The sequence below is a fragment of the Ixodes scapularis genome, unplaced genomic scaffold, assembly GCF_016920785.2.
Source record: "Ixodes scapularis isolate PalLabHiFi unplaced genomic scaffold, ASM1692078v2 PGA_scaffold6__148_contigs__length_123643588, whole genome shotgun sequence".
NCBI lineage: Eukaryota > Metazoa > Arthropoda > Arachnida > Ixodida > Ixodidae > Ixodes > Ixodes scapularis.
In genome coordinates, this window is record NW_024609881.1 from 65,993,253 (window position 1) to 66,009,392 (window position 16,140).

Below are 16,140 nucleotides of genomic sequence, written 5' to 3' on the forward strand. Positions count from 1 at the left end.
AGATGCACAAAGGCTTGCCCAGTGTGATGTAGATGGACGCTGCGGGAAGCTCGTTGAAGTTGAACATTGGAGATGCGTGTTACATTCTAAAAGTAAACAATGAAGCTTCCGCACCCCCCCCCCCCCCCAGTTGAACTTCAAACCATATAATTATCTGAGCATGTCTAAAAGGCAAGAAAGCACAAGTGGCTAATGTTTCCATGCATTAACAGACAAAATGGAATCATCAGTGGTGAAGCTTATAAAAGAACTGCTTGTAACAGCTTCTGCAGCAAAAACATGGCTTTTGTAGCACATATTTCATTTAATTTATTTCACACTGCAAACTTAAGGACATGACGTCCCGAAACCAAGACCACACGCAACGAAAACAGCACAACCAAGCACCGGGGCAGGATACCACTAGCAGACAATAGCTGCTTGAACGACGGCAAGTTAAAGTATTCAAATAACGAACCTGCAGCAAAAAGATGTCCGAGCGCTCCTTCATGGCTGTGGTAGCGTGCCTTGAATGACTGGCGTGGGATAGCGGCTTCTGTAGAGGCATCGTAGCTGAAGACCAGTGCTGGCAGGCTCCTAATGCTCCCAACTTGAAATCCACCAAGATGGGTCCCAGGAACCACTGTTTTCCCGTGGTTGGCTCGAGAACAATCAATTTCGTGGCGTCCTGTGGTTCGTCCAGCATATGGGCCCCATCATTGCTGGCGATGCTCAGAAGTATAATCTGCAGCAAAAAGATGCGTGAGCGCTTCATCACAGCTGTGGTAGCGTGTCCCCCAGATTAGAGCTTTTGGAGCAGGCGATTCCGGTTTATCACATTGTAAAAAGTAATACAAGCACTATAGAAATTCCCGCAGTTCCTCAAAGTGTCATAAAAACTATTATAACTGCAATTAAGACACACAATTATTCACAGCAAAAAGATTGCTGTTGGAAAAGGGAATAGAAAGCAAAAACACAGAACTTTGGCAATGACCTCATTGCCTATAAAGCTTGATGCAATAACTAAATCAGTCCCATCTTCGACAACTGCAAAGCAACAAACCTATTTAAACATAGCGAATAAACCACACGTCACAACAAGCATTTTTCCCTAAAATGAAAATAATGGGAGGAAGATTCATACGAGTGTTCCTCAAGTAATCGGTGCCACCGAAACAATGACTGACACCGCTCTTCCTCCCACGCAAGGCATCAATAATATTCCAGCCGAGGCGAAGCTACTACAACAGGGAAACTAAGGGTTGGACACTCTTCTCGGAAAGTGGCCACTTTTTGCTTGAGCATATATTTTAATAGTCGCTTTTACGTAGGCAAATATAAGCGAGTAACTTGGGGTTCCCCAATTTCATGAAAGAAAAAAATTGTTTTCGTCTATGGAAGCTCACCGTGGGACGGAAGTGGTTTGTGTACCTCAGTCCTGTTTATTATCGAATGGTAATTCATCATATCTGCTGAAAGTATTTAATGAATCATAGCGACCGAAGCAGGTGGCATGTCGTCATTTGCTTCCAGCCAGCATCTAGTTAAGAGCCTCAAGTAAAAGTGTGTTCAACTGCTAGATCAAGGCATGTGTTCATGGGCGCCATTATATTGCAAAATTTTGCTGTTGGTTACGGGAATACGGGTAGTTTTTCAACGTAAATCCGGTTAAAAACAGATGCTTGAAGATTTTACGCGAAGAATAAAATAACACTTTTCTATAGACACCATTTTTGTTCCAATAGTTTAAGCATTTTTTACACGCAGAAAACTGTATAATCCGTCATCTTTAACGCTGCCATTAAATTGCAAACACACTCCATGGTTTAAGTTGAATGCACTCTTACTTGAGGCTCTCTAGCATTTTATGACGTCAGTGGTGCCATCCCGTGGTACCACCGGCGTCATGCACGCACGACCGTCGTTCGCGCGGTAGGCCTGCCTCACTGATCTCTAATATAGGGGCCTGGAAGACGCTTAGCCTAGCTCGGAGTCAGGCACAAGTGAAGCCATCGAAAGTTTGATGCTTGTCCCAGAAGTCGAGTGTTTGCTGGGTTTTATAATGGATTGAGTTAATGTTTTGGTTCATGCTTTCTTGCATTTTTACGTGGGTTTTAATAATCCCTTTTAGGAATCAATTTTGAGAATGAGGCACTGGAACTTGGGGAGTGTACACTTACTCAACTAGAATCTCGAAATTCTCAGACATGAAATGGCTTCCAAGAAGACATCTCGGGCCTGCATGAACTGTTATGGCGCGACAAGCAGGCTCTATTGTTATAACAAAATCAAATCAAGCGCCTTGGACACTGTTTTGATCACCGCTCGTAAGAGTGGGAACGCCTGTCAAGCGCTCACTTCCGGGACAAGCTGCTTACTTCAGGTGGCTTTATACCTGTTCGCTCAATGCGCCATCCAGCCCTCTAGTGGAGATTATTGGCCCACCTCAAAGCAAACTGCCATAGACAAGAACTTTTTTTACAGATAAACTCACTGATCTCTATGACAATTGTTCAATCGCACATCCCCGCTCCGCGAGTGCGGCCACCAGACGGCAATGTTGCACGTCGAAAAATCGAGTTTTCGGAGCGTTGCGGAGGCTGGCCGCAGCGTGCTAGAGACACGTTTTCTACTTGTTCGTCGTCATTCGCCAAAAACGTTTTTTTAAAACCCTGTGTAAGCCGGATACTTGCTAATGAGAACACCTGTGAGTTTTTACGGAAGCGCAGTGCTGCAAGAAAAAAGCAAAACTCGTTGAAAGCAAGTTTCGACGGTCTTGCGGCTTGATCAAAGCTTCCTTGGCATACCGAAGCGCTGAGTCTCTGTGCCTTCGCACGCTAGATTTGTGAACATATGAAGAAAAACTATTTTTCTCGTACCGAACGACACTCCAAGTACAACTCTTAGCTACCGTAGAATACCATGCATCCGCCTATTCCACATGAAGTGCCGATATCCAAATTTCTAAGATCTGACAAAATATGCACAGTACATTTATATGTAAATTTGATGACCAGGCAAGCGCCCATTCCCCATTTTTTCGCGATTATGTCTAAATTATGAGTGGGCGCTTGCCTGGTATTTTACGGTAATGCAGTAGCCTGCAATTGAAATAAAGTAGTGTTGTATCCTGCATGCCAAAGATGCACAAAGGCTTGCCCAGTGTGATGTAGATGGACGCTGCGGGAAGCTCGTTGAAGTTGAACATTGGAGATGCGTGTTACATTCTAAAAGTAAACAATGAAGCTTCCGCAATCCCCCCCCCCCCCCCCCCCAGTTGAACTTCAAACCATATAATTATCTGTGCATGTCTAAAAGGCAAGAAAGCACAAGTGGCTAATGTTTCCATGCATTAACAGACAAAATGGAATCATCAGTGGTGAAGCTTATAAAAGAACTGCTTGTAACAGCTTCTGCAGCAAAAACATGGCTTTTGTAGCACATATTTCATTTAATTTATTTCACACTGCAAACTTAAGGACATGACGTCCCGAAACCAAGACCACACGCAACGAAAACAGCACAACCAAGCACCGGGGCAGGATACCACTAGCAGACAATAGCTGCTTGAACGACGGCAAGTTAAAGTATTTAAATAACGAACCTGCAGCAAAAAGATGTCCGAGCGCTCCTTCATGGCTGTGGTAGCGTGCCTTGAATGACTGGCGTGGGAGAGCGGCTTCTGTAGAGGCATCGTAGCTGAAGACCATTGCTGGCAGGCTCCTAATGCTCCTAACTTGAAATCCACCAAGATGGATCCCAGGAACCACTGTTTTCCCGTGGTTTGCTCAAGAACAATCAATTTCGTGGCGTCCTGTGGTTCGTCCAACATATGGGCCCCGTCATTGCTGGCGATGCTAAGAAGTATAATCTGCAGCAAAAAGATGCTTGAGTGCTTCATCACGGCTGTGATAGCGTGTCCCCCACATTTGAGCTTTTGGAGCAGGCGATTCCGGTTTATCACATTGTAAAAAGTAATACAAGCACTATAGAAATTCCCGCAGTTCCTCAAAGTGTCATAAAAACTATTATAACTGCAATTAAGATACACAAGTATTCACAGCAAAAAGATTGCTGTTGGAAAAGGGAATAGAAAGCAAAAACACAGAACTTTGGCAATGACCTCATTGCCTATAAAGCTTGATGCAATAACTAAATCAGTCCCACCTTCGACAACTGCAAAGCAACAAAACTATTTAAACATAGCGAATAAACCACACGTCAGAACACGCATTTTTCCCTAAAATGAAAATAATGGGAGGAAGATTCATACGAGTGTTTCTCAAGTAATCGGTGCAACCGAAACAAAGATTGACACCGCTCTTCCCCCCACGCAAGGTATCAATAATCGTTCCAGCCAAGGAGAAGCTACTACAACAGGGAAACTAAGGGTTGGACACTCTTCTCCGAAAGTGGCCACTTTTTGCTTGAATATATATTTTAATAGTCGCTTTTACGTAGGTAAATATAAGCGAGTAACATGTGTGAATTTTTACGGAAGCGCAGTGCCGCAAGAGAAAGGCACAACTCGTCGAAAGCAAGTTTCGACGGTCTGGTGGCATGATCAAAGCTTCCTTGGCATGCCGAAGCGCTGAGTCTCTGTGTCTTCGCACGCTAGGATACCGATCAAGAATTGGTGCCGCGAAAATGTTTTGAAGGTGTGTCGTGCATAGATGCCTGTGCATCTTATATCGGCTAAAGAGTTCTCGAGCATCTAGATGTGCAGGCGAGTTGCTATCAATAAAGGAGGAAAAGCAATCCGCACAGTTGCTCTTATGCACTATTAACCATGGCAGTGTTCCAAATCTACTCTAATAGATCACATAGCAGCACAAATAGAGCAACGCTGTAGAGCAAGGACGGTTTTCGATGGCAAAAGTACAAGACGGCGAGAATGAAGATCTTTGAAGCGCGGTCCATATGGTCGTGTGCAGTCTGTTGACCAATCACAATTAGGCGAGCCGTGCTCAAACGTCAAGTGAAATTAAGTAGGTTGATAATGAGACACCACTGATCACTGATGAGGAGCTGTTGTGCGCGGTATTCTTTGAACCGTCTAACAAAAAAAACAAAAAAAAGAAGTACTTTCCCCCCCTCTTCCGTCGCCACTTAGTTACAAATACAGTCGTCAGAGGAAAGTAAACCGCTGCTCCAGAAGCACATACGGCTACAGGCACATTGCACTCGCAAAACACATTCACACGGTGTCGATTCTTGACCGGCATCCAAGCGTGCGAAGGCATAGAGACGCAGCGCTTCGGGGTGCCAAGGAAGCTTTGAACATGCCGCGAGACCGGCGAAACTTGCTTTCGACGAGTTGTGCCTTTTTTCTGCTGCACTGCGCCTCCGTAAAAATTGTCACGTGTTTTCATCGGCAAGTTTCACGTCGAGTTTTAAAGAACTTCTTCGGTGAATGACGACGAACGAGTAAAACAGTGTCTTCAGCACGCTGCCGCCAGCCTCCGCAACGCTCCAAAAGCGCTTTCTCAACATGCAAGATTGCCGTCCGGGGGCCGCACTCGGGCTGCAGCGATCAAGGAGGGGTACGCGATCCAGCAATTGTCCTGAACATCAGTGTATAAACTAGAGAAAACATGACATGCTCTTAAATTCAGTACGCGACAGCGCTCATTATGATTATTCAACGAGCGCGCTTCAGTCTTTCATGTTAAAATCTGATTTCTCCGGTTCTTACCGCGCCCGAAAGCGAAAGGGTGACGGCGCCCGAAAGCAAAAAAGGTACGAACAGAAGGAGTTCGGGAGAGCCCACTCAGGCCAGAGCAAACCAAACACTCATGGCGATGAGCCCTGCGTCTGCACACGTCCATCAAGTCGAGTCTGATGCGTGGATAGCTAGGTTTCCCTCGCGCAACTGAGTCGGGAAGCTAAAGCAAAAAATATGGCGCGTTTTCTGACTCAGCCCGCGCTATTGCGTTAAGTTACGCGTCTTTGATTCCTTCTGCACTTCGGTTATCTCGCAAGGCGCATGCGAAAATGAGTGAACTTACCTTCTTAGTCCGGTTGAATGGTGAAAGATGATCGCGGAGACGACGAAGAGTGCTACCGCCAAGGAGGATAGAAGGGTAGGAGAGGGCATGACGTCGGCCGCGTAGCCTCCACAAGCCATGCTCCCTTGACGCCTCGCCTCTTTCTCATTTTCCTCCTTACTCTCCTCACTTACTATGCCAACGTGATCACATCACGTGACCGGAGCTAGCCTTCGTCTTGCTATGGGGTACTAGAATACACCACAGTCCAGCCTTCGGTCTGATAAAACCTACCGGAAGCAGCGCGCGCAAGCCTGCAAGGAGTCCTTCTACAATCAACCATCCATCTCACACGTGACATGTCACGCGCACCAATAGCTAGACAGATCTGCGGTCACGCTGGGCACAAAATCGTTTAAACTTTTTATGACTAGGCTTCACCAATATTGCAACGTGCCCCCTCCTAGTACTTCTAACCTCCTTGGCTGCCGCCGTCCCCGCCCGTGGTGGTTCACGCGCGAGCGAGCATACGGACCGGGAAGTAAACATCACGTGATGGAGGGCGCTCCTCGCTCGGTCGTCGTCGTCCGCGAGCTGAGTGCGCCGGCCTTTGGGTGGGTCTCCCTCCGCCGTTCGAAAGAGATTTTAGCATTGGCACGAATGGCAAGTAACATGAGACATCTGCCAACAAGAAAACTATCTCTAGAGCAAACGTGGTGTGTGTTATGTGTTTTTACTTGAAAGAAAAGGGAACACAGACCTGAACTAAGAAATATGTGAAGCCGTACATTTACGGACTCGTGCCGTCATGTCGCCTCTACGGCGTTTTGTCCGTGCACGCCTCTCACGGCGCTTTCCAGTTTTCAAAAAGGCTGTTAACTTACGGTTTTTTTTACAGTGTAGCAGTTGTAGGCTTTAAAATGTTCTGTCAGCAGACATTGAGAAACAATTTCCTGTAAACGATATTGTCACGGGTGGTGACCAAAAACAATATATGAACAGGAAGAAATAAATGTTTAATGTGGCGAACTTGTGCCAAAAATAAAAGAGTACAAAAGATAATAATAGAGCGTCGCGGGCGTCGAAGTCGGCGTGGCAGCAGAGTCGAACGCTGGGGCGAGACTGAATGCGCTCGCCTGGCGGAATCCCTTATGTACCCTCGTGGGTTTCTGGATCGTTCGGCGTAGAAGGTTCGGCGCGTAGAACATTCTAACCGCGAATCAACAAGACGGTTCTCGAATTCACCAGAACATCAAATTACACTGTCAACAAAAATGTGTAGCCGCTGCCAGGAATCGAACCCTGGCCTTCTGCTTGAGAGGCAAGCGCGATAACCGTTAGGCCACGCGCGCGCTGCCTACTTGGCCAGCTGCGCGCGCGGCATTACTCCCCCCTTTAAAAAGTGCATCGTCCCGATGCAACCCAAAAACAAAACAAAGCAAATAAAAGGAACGGTAAACTAAAGAGTATTTGGAATACGTAAGGTCCACTGTCCTATCGAGCGTAGTACGGCTTCATGCGCACGACGTGGACGACTTCTGGTCGTGGAGGGCGGCGTGATGAAGTCCGTGTTCCGTCGGGCATCACCTCGTAGTTCAGATCCCCGAGTCGACGAAGCACTTTGTAGGGTCCAAAGTAACGTTTCAGGAGCTTCTCGCTGAGACCGCGGCGGCGAATCGGTGTCCACACCCACACCCTGTCTCCGGGCTCGAAGTGGACGTCCCGACGACGAAGGTTGTAGCGGCCAGTGTCGACACGTTGTTGAGCCTGAATCCGAAGTCTGGCGAGCTGACGAACTTCTTCTGCCCTTTGGGCAACCACCTGGGCGTCGTCGCTTGCGTCGAGAGCCGCTTCGTGGGGTAACATAGCGTCCAGCATTGTCGTTACCTTGCGCCCATGCACCAGCTGAAAGGGTGTCATTCCGGTGGTCTCTTGTACGGCCGTGTTGTAGGCAAATGTGACGTACGGCAGCACCTCGTCCCATGTCTTGTGCTCCACGTCGACGTACATGGAGATCATGTCTGCGATGGTCTTGTTGAGTCTCTCTGTTAGCCCGTTGGTCTGCGGGTGGTACGCCGTGGTGCGGCGACGGCTGGTGTGGCTGAGACGAAGGACTTCTTGCGTCAGCTGGGCCATGAATGATGATCCACGGTCTGAGATCAGGACTTCGGGAGCGCCGTGCCGGAGGACGATGGATTCAATGAAAAACTTGGCAACTTCCACAGCAGTTCCGGAAGGAAGGGCTTTCGTTTCGGCATACCGCGTGAGATAATCTGTGGCGACGATGATCCAGTGATTTCCCGACGTCGACGGCGGAAAAGGGCCAAGTAGATCCATTCCGATCTGCTGGAAGGGTGCTGTTGGCGGAGGAATTGACAGCAAGAGTCCGGCCGGCCTCGTCGGAGGTTTCTTTCGTCGCTGGCATTCATGACATGATCGTGTGTACAGGTGGACGGTTTTGGGGAGCTTGGGCCAGTAATACTTTTCACGAATACGGGCCAGGGTCCGGCTGTAACCAAGGTGTCCGGACGTCGGGTCGTCGTGGCAGGCTTGAAAGATCTCCTCCCGAAGGTCGGTCGGGATTAGCAGCAGCCATGGCGAGTTGTTGTTCCCGAAGTTCTCTTTGTAGAGTACACCTTGTCTAATGGCGAAGGTTGGCAGCGCTCGTGAAAAAACACGTGGCATGGCACTCCCGCGCCCTTCCAGGTGCTCTATTAGTGCGCGCAGCTCAGGATCGTCTCGTTGACGCCGGGCCATGTCGTCGATGTTCACTGCGCCCAGAAAATACTCGTCGTCATCGTCGTCGCTGCTGCCGGAAGGTGTTGCGACGGGAGCTCTGGACAGGCAGTCGGCGTCGCTGTGCTTGTGGCCTGACTTGTAGACGACGGTCATGTTGAACTCTTGTAGTCGGAGACTCCACCGCGCGAGGCGTCCTGACGGGTCCTTGTGGTTCGCAAGCCAGGAGAGCGAGTGGTGGTCCGTGACTACCCGGAACGGGCTCCCGTATAAGTACGGACGAAACTTCGTGATTGCCCAGACGACCGCAAGGCATTCTTTCTCAGTCGTGGAGTAATTTCTCTCCGCCTTGGTCAATGTCCGACTTGCATAGGCGATGACTCGCTCGGTGCCTTGTTGTACTTGAACCAAAACCGCGCCAAGCCCTGCGTTACTTGCGTCCGTGTGAATCTCGGTTTCCGCATCCTGGTCGAAATGTCCAAGGACAGGAGGAGTCTGCAGTCGTCGCTTCAGCTCGTCAAATGCCTGCTGCTGTTCATCGGCCCATTCGAACTTCTCGGCGTCCTTCGTGAGGTGTGTGAGCGGTGCGGAAATTCTTGCGAAATCTCGAACGAAGCGCCGATAGTAGGCACATAGCCCAAGGAACCTTCGGACGGCCTTCTTGTCTCTTGGCGCTGGAAATGCTGCGACGGCACGAGTCTTCTCGGGGTTTGGGCGGACACCTTCGTTACTAACCACATGGCCGAGGAACTTCAGTTCGTCATAAGCGAACCGACACTTTGACGGCTTCAGGGTGAGCCCGGCGGTCCGTATGGCTTGGAGAACTGCTCGGAGTCGTCGCAAGTGCTCGTCGAAGTCGCTGGAAAACACGACGACGTCGTCGAGGTAGACGAGACAGCTCTGCCACTTCAGTCCTGCCAGTACGGTGTCCATGACACGTTGGAAAGTTGCTGGCGCCGTGCACAGTCCGAAGGGCATCACTTTGAACTCGTACAGTCCATCCGGCGTGACGAAGGCTGTCTTTTCTCGGTCCCTTTCGTCGACTTCGATCTGCCAGTAGCCGCAATTCAGATCCATCGATGAGAAATATCGAGAGTGCCGCAGCCGGTCTAGAGTGTCGTCGATGCGGGGGAGTGGGTAGACGTCTTTCTTCGTCACCGTGTTCAGCTGCCGGTAGTCTACACAGAACCTAAGCGTCCCGTCTTTCTCCTTAACCAGTACGACTGGAGAGGCCCAAGGACTGCTTGAAGGTTGAATTATGTCGTCGTTCAGCATTTCTTGCACTTGCTCCTGGATCGCCTGCCTTTCTTTAACGGAGACTCTGTATGGCGATCGATGCACAGGGCGCGCGTCGTCCTCGGTAACGATGCGGTGCTTCGCAACGGTGGTTTGGCGCACCTTCGACGACGTGGCAAAGCGGTCGCGGTATTCGGCGAGAAGGTTAATCAACTGTCGTCGTTTCGTGCCCGGGAGTTTAGGGTCAATGTCGAGCTGTGCTGGCGACGCACTGTCTTGCTGAGGTGGCGAGAATTCGTCAGTAATGGCGGCGACTGCGGCGGAGTTTTGGAGTTCCTCGACCTGTCCCACGGCTGCACCTTTTGTGAGGTGTTGCGCTTCATTTCGGAAGTTCGTGACGAGGACCACAGTGCGGCCATCCTGAAGTTCAGCAACGCCTCTTGCGACGCCTATTCCTCTTCCCAGAAGCAACTGGAGGCTTCCTTCGAGCAGAACTTCGCCGCAGAAATCTTCGGTGATCCCGACGGGTACGAAAACACTCGACCGGGGCGGTAAGTTCACGTGGCTGGCGAGGACTCGGACCGCAGATGACGTCGCTTTGGGTTCCTCCGGTGGCGAAACAGGCTTTCGCAGCGTCAACCGGTTTGCTCCGAGGTCGATGACGGCGCCATACTCGTAGAGGAAGTCCATTCCGAGGATAACGTCCCTCGAACAGTCTTGCAGAACGACGAACTTTACAGGGCACGTCTTACCGTGGATCTCGACGCGAGCGGTGCATCGCCCGAGTGGTGTGATGAGGTGCCCACCGGCGGTTCGTATTTGAGGGCCCTCCCACGGCGTTGTCACTTTTCGCAGGCGACGGGAGAGCCTCCCACTCAAGGCTGAGTAGTCTGCTCCGGTGTCCACGAGCGCTGATGCGTCGTGGCCGTCGATGATGACGTTTAGGTTATTGGACACCGTTGCAGGGGCGTGCTTTTGATCTCTGGTAGCGTTCGAGTGGGGGCCCTCCGACGTTCGTGGAGGATCTTGGCGTCGGTCGTCTTCGGCAACTCCACCTCCAGGGGTTGCCGCGCCTAGTTTCCCCGGCGAGGAGCGAGGGGCGACAGGCTTTCACGTCGGGGTCGGTGCATCGGCGAAGCTGGACGTCGTGGCGACGGCGACCGGAACTCTCGGCGGGACGTAGGCTCGGGGGACTGAGGTCGTCGCAGGTACTCGTCGATCTCCCGAGGGCGTTCACCATATCGGGGTCGCGGGTCGTTCGGGTGTAACCCGCGCAGCCCGAGTCGACGGTATGGGCATCGGCGGTAGGTGTGGTCTGCTTCCCCGCAGTGGAAGCACAGAGGGCGTCGGTCGGGCGTTCGCCACACATCGGTCTTCCGGGGTGCACGGGGCTCCTGACTGGCGTACTGGAGCTGGTCGTCGCGGCGTCGTTCGTGCTGCGGCGCAGGAGAGTGACGTCGGGGGTACTGCGGCGTTGGGGCGTCTCTTCGGGGTGGCGCCGTGGCTTGGCGGGAAGTTTGCGGCGGTCGTCGGGCCATGGCGGCGTAGCTCAACGTCGGTTCCTCCGGTGCCACCCTGGTGACGGGAACCTCTGGTTGGAGCGCTCGATGCACTTCTTCTCGGACAGCCTCGGTGATGGAAATGGTTGGCGGACGGCTGGTGGTTGGCAGCAACCTTCGCAGTTCCTCCCGGACAACCTCCCGGATGATTTCGCGGATGTCCGAACCAGGAGCGTTCTCGCCGCCAAGCAGCGCGGTTGCAGCGACACTTGGATGTCGCTGGTAGTGGGAAGCGCGCGCTTGGAGGGCGCGCTCGATGTTTGTCGCCTCGGTGACGAAGGCTTTGGTGGTGACCGGCGGGTTGCGCACGAGGCCTCCAAAGATGTCGTCTCTCACCCCGCGCATGAGGACCCGCAGCTTCTTGTCGTCTGTGGCTCGTGGGTCGGCACGGGCGCTCAGGCGGAGGACATCTTCTACGAAGCTTGTGATGCTTTCGTCGGGGCCCTGCGTTCGAATTCGGAGGAGATCTTCTGCCTTCTCCCGTCGGTGTAGGGTGGCGAACGTCCGCTGCAACTCGGCCACACAGATCTCCCACGACGTAAGCGAAGCCTCGTGATTCTCGAACCAATGCCTCGCAGTACCTTCCAGCGAAAAGTAGAGGTCCTCTAGGCACTGCTCCGCAGTCCATCCGTTGTGCCGCGCCACACGCTCGTAGTGCTTGATCCAGTCTTCGACATCCTCATGGATCTCGCCGTAGAAGGGAGTCGGCGTACGGGGAGCGGCGGGCAGGTAGACGACGGGAGGAGCGGCGGGGGTCGGCGACTCGTCGGCCATCGTCGGCTTCGTTGGCTGCTTGGTCCTGGGCGGCAGAACTCCGAATTCCGGGTGTAGGCCTTGGGTGCGACGACTGAACCGGATCTCGGTAGTGCCTTCGTCGGTTCTTCGTGGGCTTGGCGTCGGACTTGCACTGCGAACCCTCGGAGGGGAACGCTGCACGGGCATGCGTTACCCCGCACCTCCACCAATATGTCACGGGTGGTGACCAAAAACAATACATGAACAGGAAGAAATAAATGATTAATGTGGCGAACTTGTGCCAAAAATAAAAGGGTACAAAAGATAATAATAGAGCGTCGCGGGCGTCGAAGTCGGCGTGGCAGCAGAGTCGAACGCTGGGGCGAGACTGAATGCGCTCGCCTGGCGGAATCCCTTATGTACCCCGTGGGTTTCTGGATCGTTCGGCGTAGAAGGTTCGGCGCGTAGAACATTCTAACCGCGAATCAACAAGACGGTTCTCGAATTCACCAGAACATCAAATTACACTGTCAACAAAAATGTGTAGCCGCTGCCAGGAATCGAAACCTGGCCTTCTGCGTGCGAGGCAAGCGCGATAGCCGTTAGGCCACGCGCGCGCTGCCTACTTGGCCAGCTGCGCGCGCGGCAATATTTCTTTTGCGAAGGTCAAGAGAAGTCTTCGATTTTCTCGATTGTTTATGTATGGTAAGTGAGTTTAGGGGATATTTAGTATTTATTGCAGTATGTTAAGGTTCTAAATACAAAAAAGCTTATGCTTTTCTTGATGCACAATCATTTTCTCTATCTCTACGTTTTGTTCAAAGCGATGGCCTAGAGAAAGGCGTGGTAAGGGCCGCGGGTAAATATAACATACAAAATCGAATTTTTTTTTAGATTGGCAGGGCAGGTGATAAGTAAACGCAGACGATTATATTCTCATCTGAGTTTTTGCATCACCAACCGTGCACCGATTTCACGGGTGGTAACGTCAGCGGGACATAACCCTTCCCAAATGTTCTAAAATTTTCTGAAATCGACTAGTTTAGTGCTTTTTGACGACGCTCAACTACGTTCTAGTTAGAATGGTATGTTTTTTCTTACAAACTAGAACGTTCATTTATTACTTATCGTGACAGCTCCTCTGTTACGTCTCCATCGCCGTGTAACCCACCTGCCGAGACTTGATATGTGTAGCTTTCATGACTTTCTTAAGAAAGGAAATATAAAGCCTAAAAAGCACAAACTATACGAACATACACCGTTTCACGTGACTAATGTTCATAGCAGCAGGAATGCGCATAATTAGTATTTTCATAATTGCATTTCAGGCGCCGCTTAGGGAGACGTAACGAGAAGACTATCAAAGTATCTCCTGGTCTTCAAGGTAAGAGAGCGGGGTCACAAGATGCTCCGGACCACACATTAGTGCTGAATCTTGATGACATCGGAGTGTAACCAGTTATTTCTGAGAGGTGTCTAACGAATAACGAATGATATACGCCGTTTCTGCTAGTTGGTAACACGAATTACTGAGTGTGATTTGTAAGTTGGTGGCCGTTATCACGGAAGATGGCCTTTACTAAACAAAATTAACATTGTATGCTTTGAAGCATTTGGAGAAAGCCAAGTTCAAAATGTTCTTAAAGCATGCTTTGGCCACTTAGTTCGCAAATAAAATTTGACGGCAAGAGTTGTCGTCAGATGATGATCATAAAAATCACAAGCAAGGAATATCTCTTGAAAATTTCACTTATATTCGTGGTGAGATTTCTGCAACACAAAACGCGAGACTCAACAAATTATGATTGTACATTTTTATTCTACGTAAAATTGTAAGGCCGCAAGTGTACGCGTGTTCGCAAAAAATAGTGTTTTTCATGACAAGACAGCCTACGCATTGCCCAACGCTTAGTGCCCTTTAAACGGAGCTCTAACCGTACAACCTGGTGCCAAAGTTTTAAAACTCGCTGTTTGCAAACTCATAAGCTAGAAGCAATTTTTTTTTTTATTTTACACTGGCAAAATGAGTCCTCTTTTTGGTAGCCGACGTCACTCATTTTCATGCGTTGCTGGACCTCGTCAACTGCCCTCGTCTTATTCTGAATTTCCTAAAACTGTTCATAACCATTGAGTCAGCAAGTTCTGAAACTTTGGCATCAGGTTTGAGCACAAAGCGCTACATTTGGCCGAAGACTGAGCGTTTAGTTATTCGTAACTTAGCCTTGCGCTGAAAAAAGTAACTCTAGATGTTTGTTTGCGTGTATGTTTTGCTTGTATCTCTCTGAAAACAAATTTTCCCTCTAAGCACACCGCCCAACCTCTAGATACGGTTTGTATCCTTGGCATTCGGTCACGCCGCGGTCACGCCTCGGCTAAATTTTATTTTTAAGTGGCTGAACGTCTCATAATTCTAAATACCTGTTTTTCAAGACAGGGGGATTTCACATCGCAGCTTATTCTTACAGGTTAAAAAAACGTTATGGAATGTATTTGGCAAGCAACAGATGTATTATTATTCATAGGTCTCGCCAGTCCCGGATTGGTCTGTGTGAAAGGCTGGAATGTTGGAATTTCCGTGGGCGCACCCCCTCTTTACCATGGATTCACCACAATAGCCCACGAAATTGGGCATTTGTAAGTATCTTGTCACTTCCTTTATAAACGCATATGCTCAGCGTATCACCCGGGAAAAGCTTTTTTTGTAACCGTTAATGAATCCATTGGCTTTTATCATCGCTGCGGACAACGTGATATGGGCCGATAAGAAGCGTGACCATAATGAGCCTTGCTTTGCGTTTGTTAATTTGTCCCTGATTATAGTGTTGAATATTAGATTTTTTTTTACGATGAACAATATTTTCGCAGGCTCGGGTGCACGCACGATGGAAGTGGTCCCTTGGAATATATCCCGAATCATCCTGGTGCTGTTGACTGCAAGTACAAAGAGAAATACATTATGGAAGCTGTAGGGCATCGTGGACCCCCTTTCGCGTTTTCGAATTGCAGTGAGGTGCAGATGCAATTTGTTTTGAAGTAAGTATTTGCTTGAACTTTGCTAGGCACTGGCATCATCGAACCTTTACTCTTGTTTTGACCCGTAACATTTCCTATGCTATTATTTCACCCTTATTTTGAATGTATCGTTTGTCAGTTGACAGGGATGTTACTTCCAATCGTAGTTACTTAAATCGTAGTTCACTTAAAAGCTAGCTGAATCCACCAACCGAATGACGACGCTAAAAGCGTTACCACAATACGCACCACGTTCCTTAAGCTGTCAGCGATAGTTGAAAGGAACTTGCTGCTCACCTGTCATTGGAGAGGCAACGAAGCTGCAAGTTCACAACGAAAATGCGTAGTATTGTGTTGTGCTGTTATTGTCAATATAAACAAATGATGGTCGTATATCGACTTTAAGAAACATCAAAAAGTCTACCAAAAGGTAGCTAAATCCATTTAACGTTACAAATCATTTTTCTTTTTATAGGCCTAGTAAGTCCTTTGGTTGTTTTTGTAAACGAACTGAACCGAAAGAAACATTACAACGTTGATTCATTTGACGCCCTTAAGGCCCGGTTACACTCAGGCAGCAGTCGGACAACTCTATTCGGCAACACGAGAAAGACGCGTTTTCGGTGACCCTTTCACATCGCGGCAACAAGAACAGCAGGGCAACATGTCGCTGTCGCCCGGAATCCGCGTTGGCCGATTTGTTGTCCGACCACCCTATCACACCACGCTGACGGCGGGCCTAACGCTTGCAACACTCCGCCATCTTGATTGTTTACCTTCGTTTGTGTGTGGCGACGCGTCGCTGGAAATGCGACTCTTCAATGTGCTAGAACATTCGAAGGGCCGGAAATTGCCACGGGACGACATCAGCTAGTGACTGTGGTTAGAAACCT

The 16,140-nt window shown here is 49.7% G+C and overlaps 1 protein-coding gene across 1 annotated transcript in view; it reads left to right on the plus strand.

Moving 5' to 3' along the window:
* Positions 1–15,272, plus strand: part of LOC121838507 (venom metalloproteinase antarease-like TpachMP_B) — a 48,974-nt gene extending 33,702 nt beyond the window's left edge. Inside the window, exons 9-11 of the mRNA XM_042294794.1 lie at positions 13,564–13,619; positions 14,758–14,869; positions 15,101–15,272. Of these exons, the coding sequence (XP_042150728.1) occupies positions 13,564–13,619; positions 14,758–14,869; positions 15,101–15,272 (340 nt within the window). The remainder of the gene's footprint in view (positions 1–13,563; positions 13,620–14,757; positions 14,870–15,100) is intronic.
* Positions 15,273–16,140: the final 868 nt, after the last annotated feature.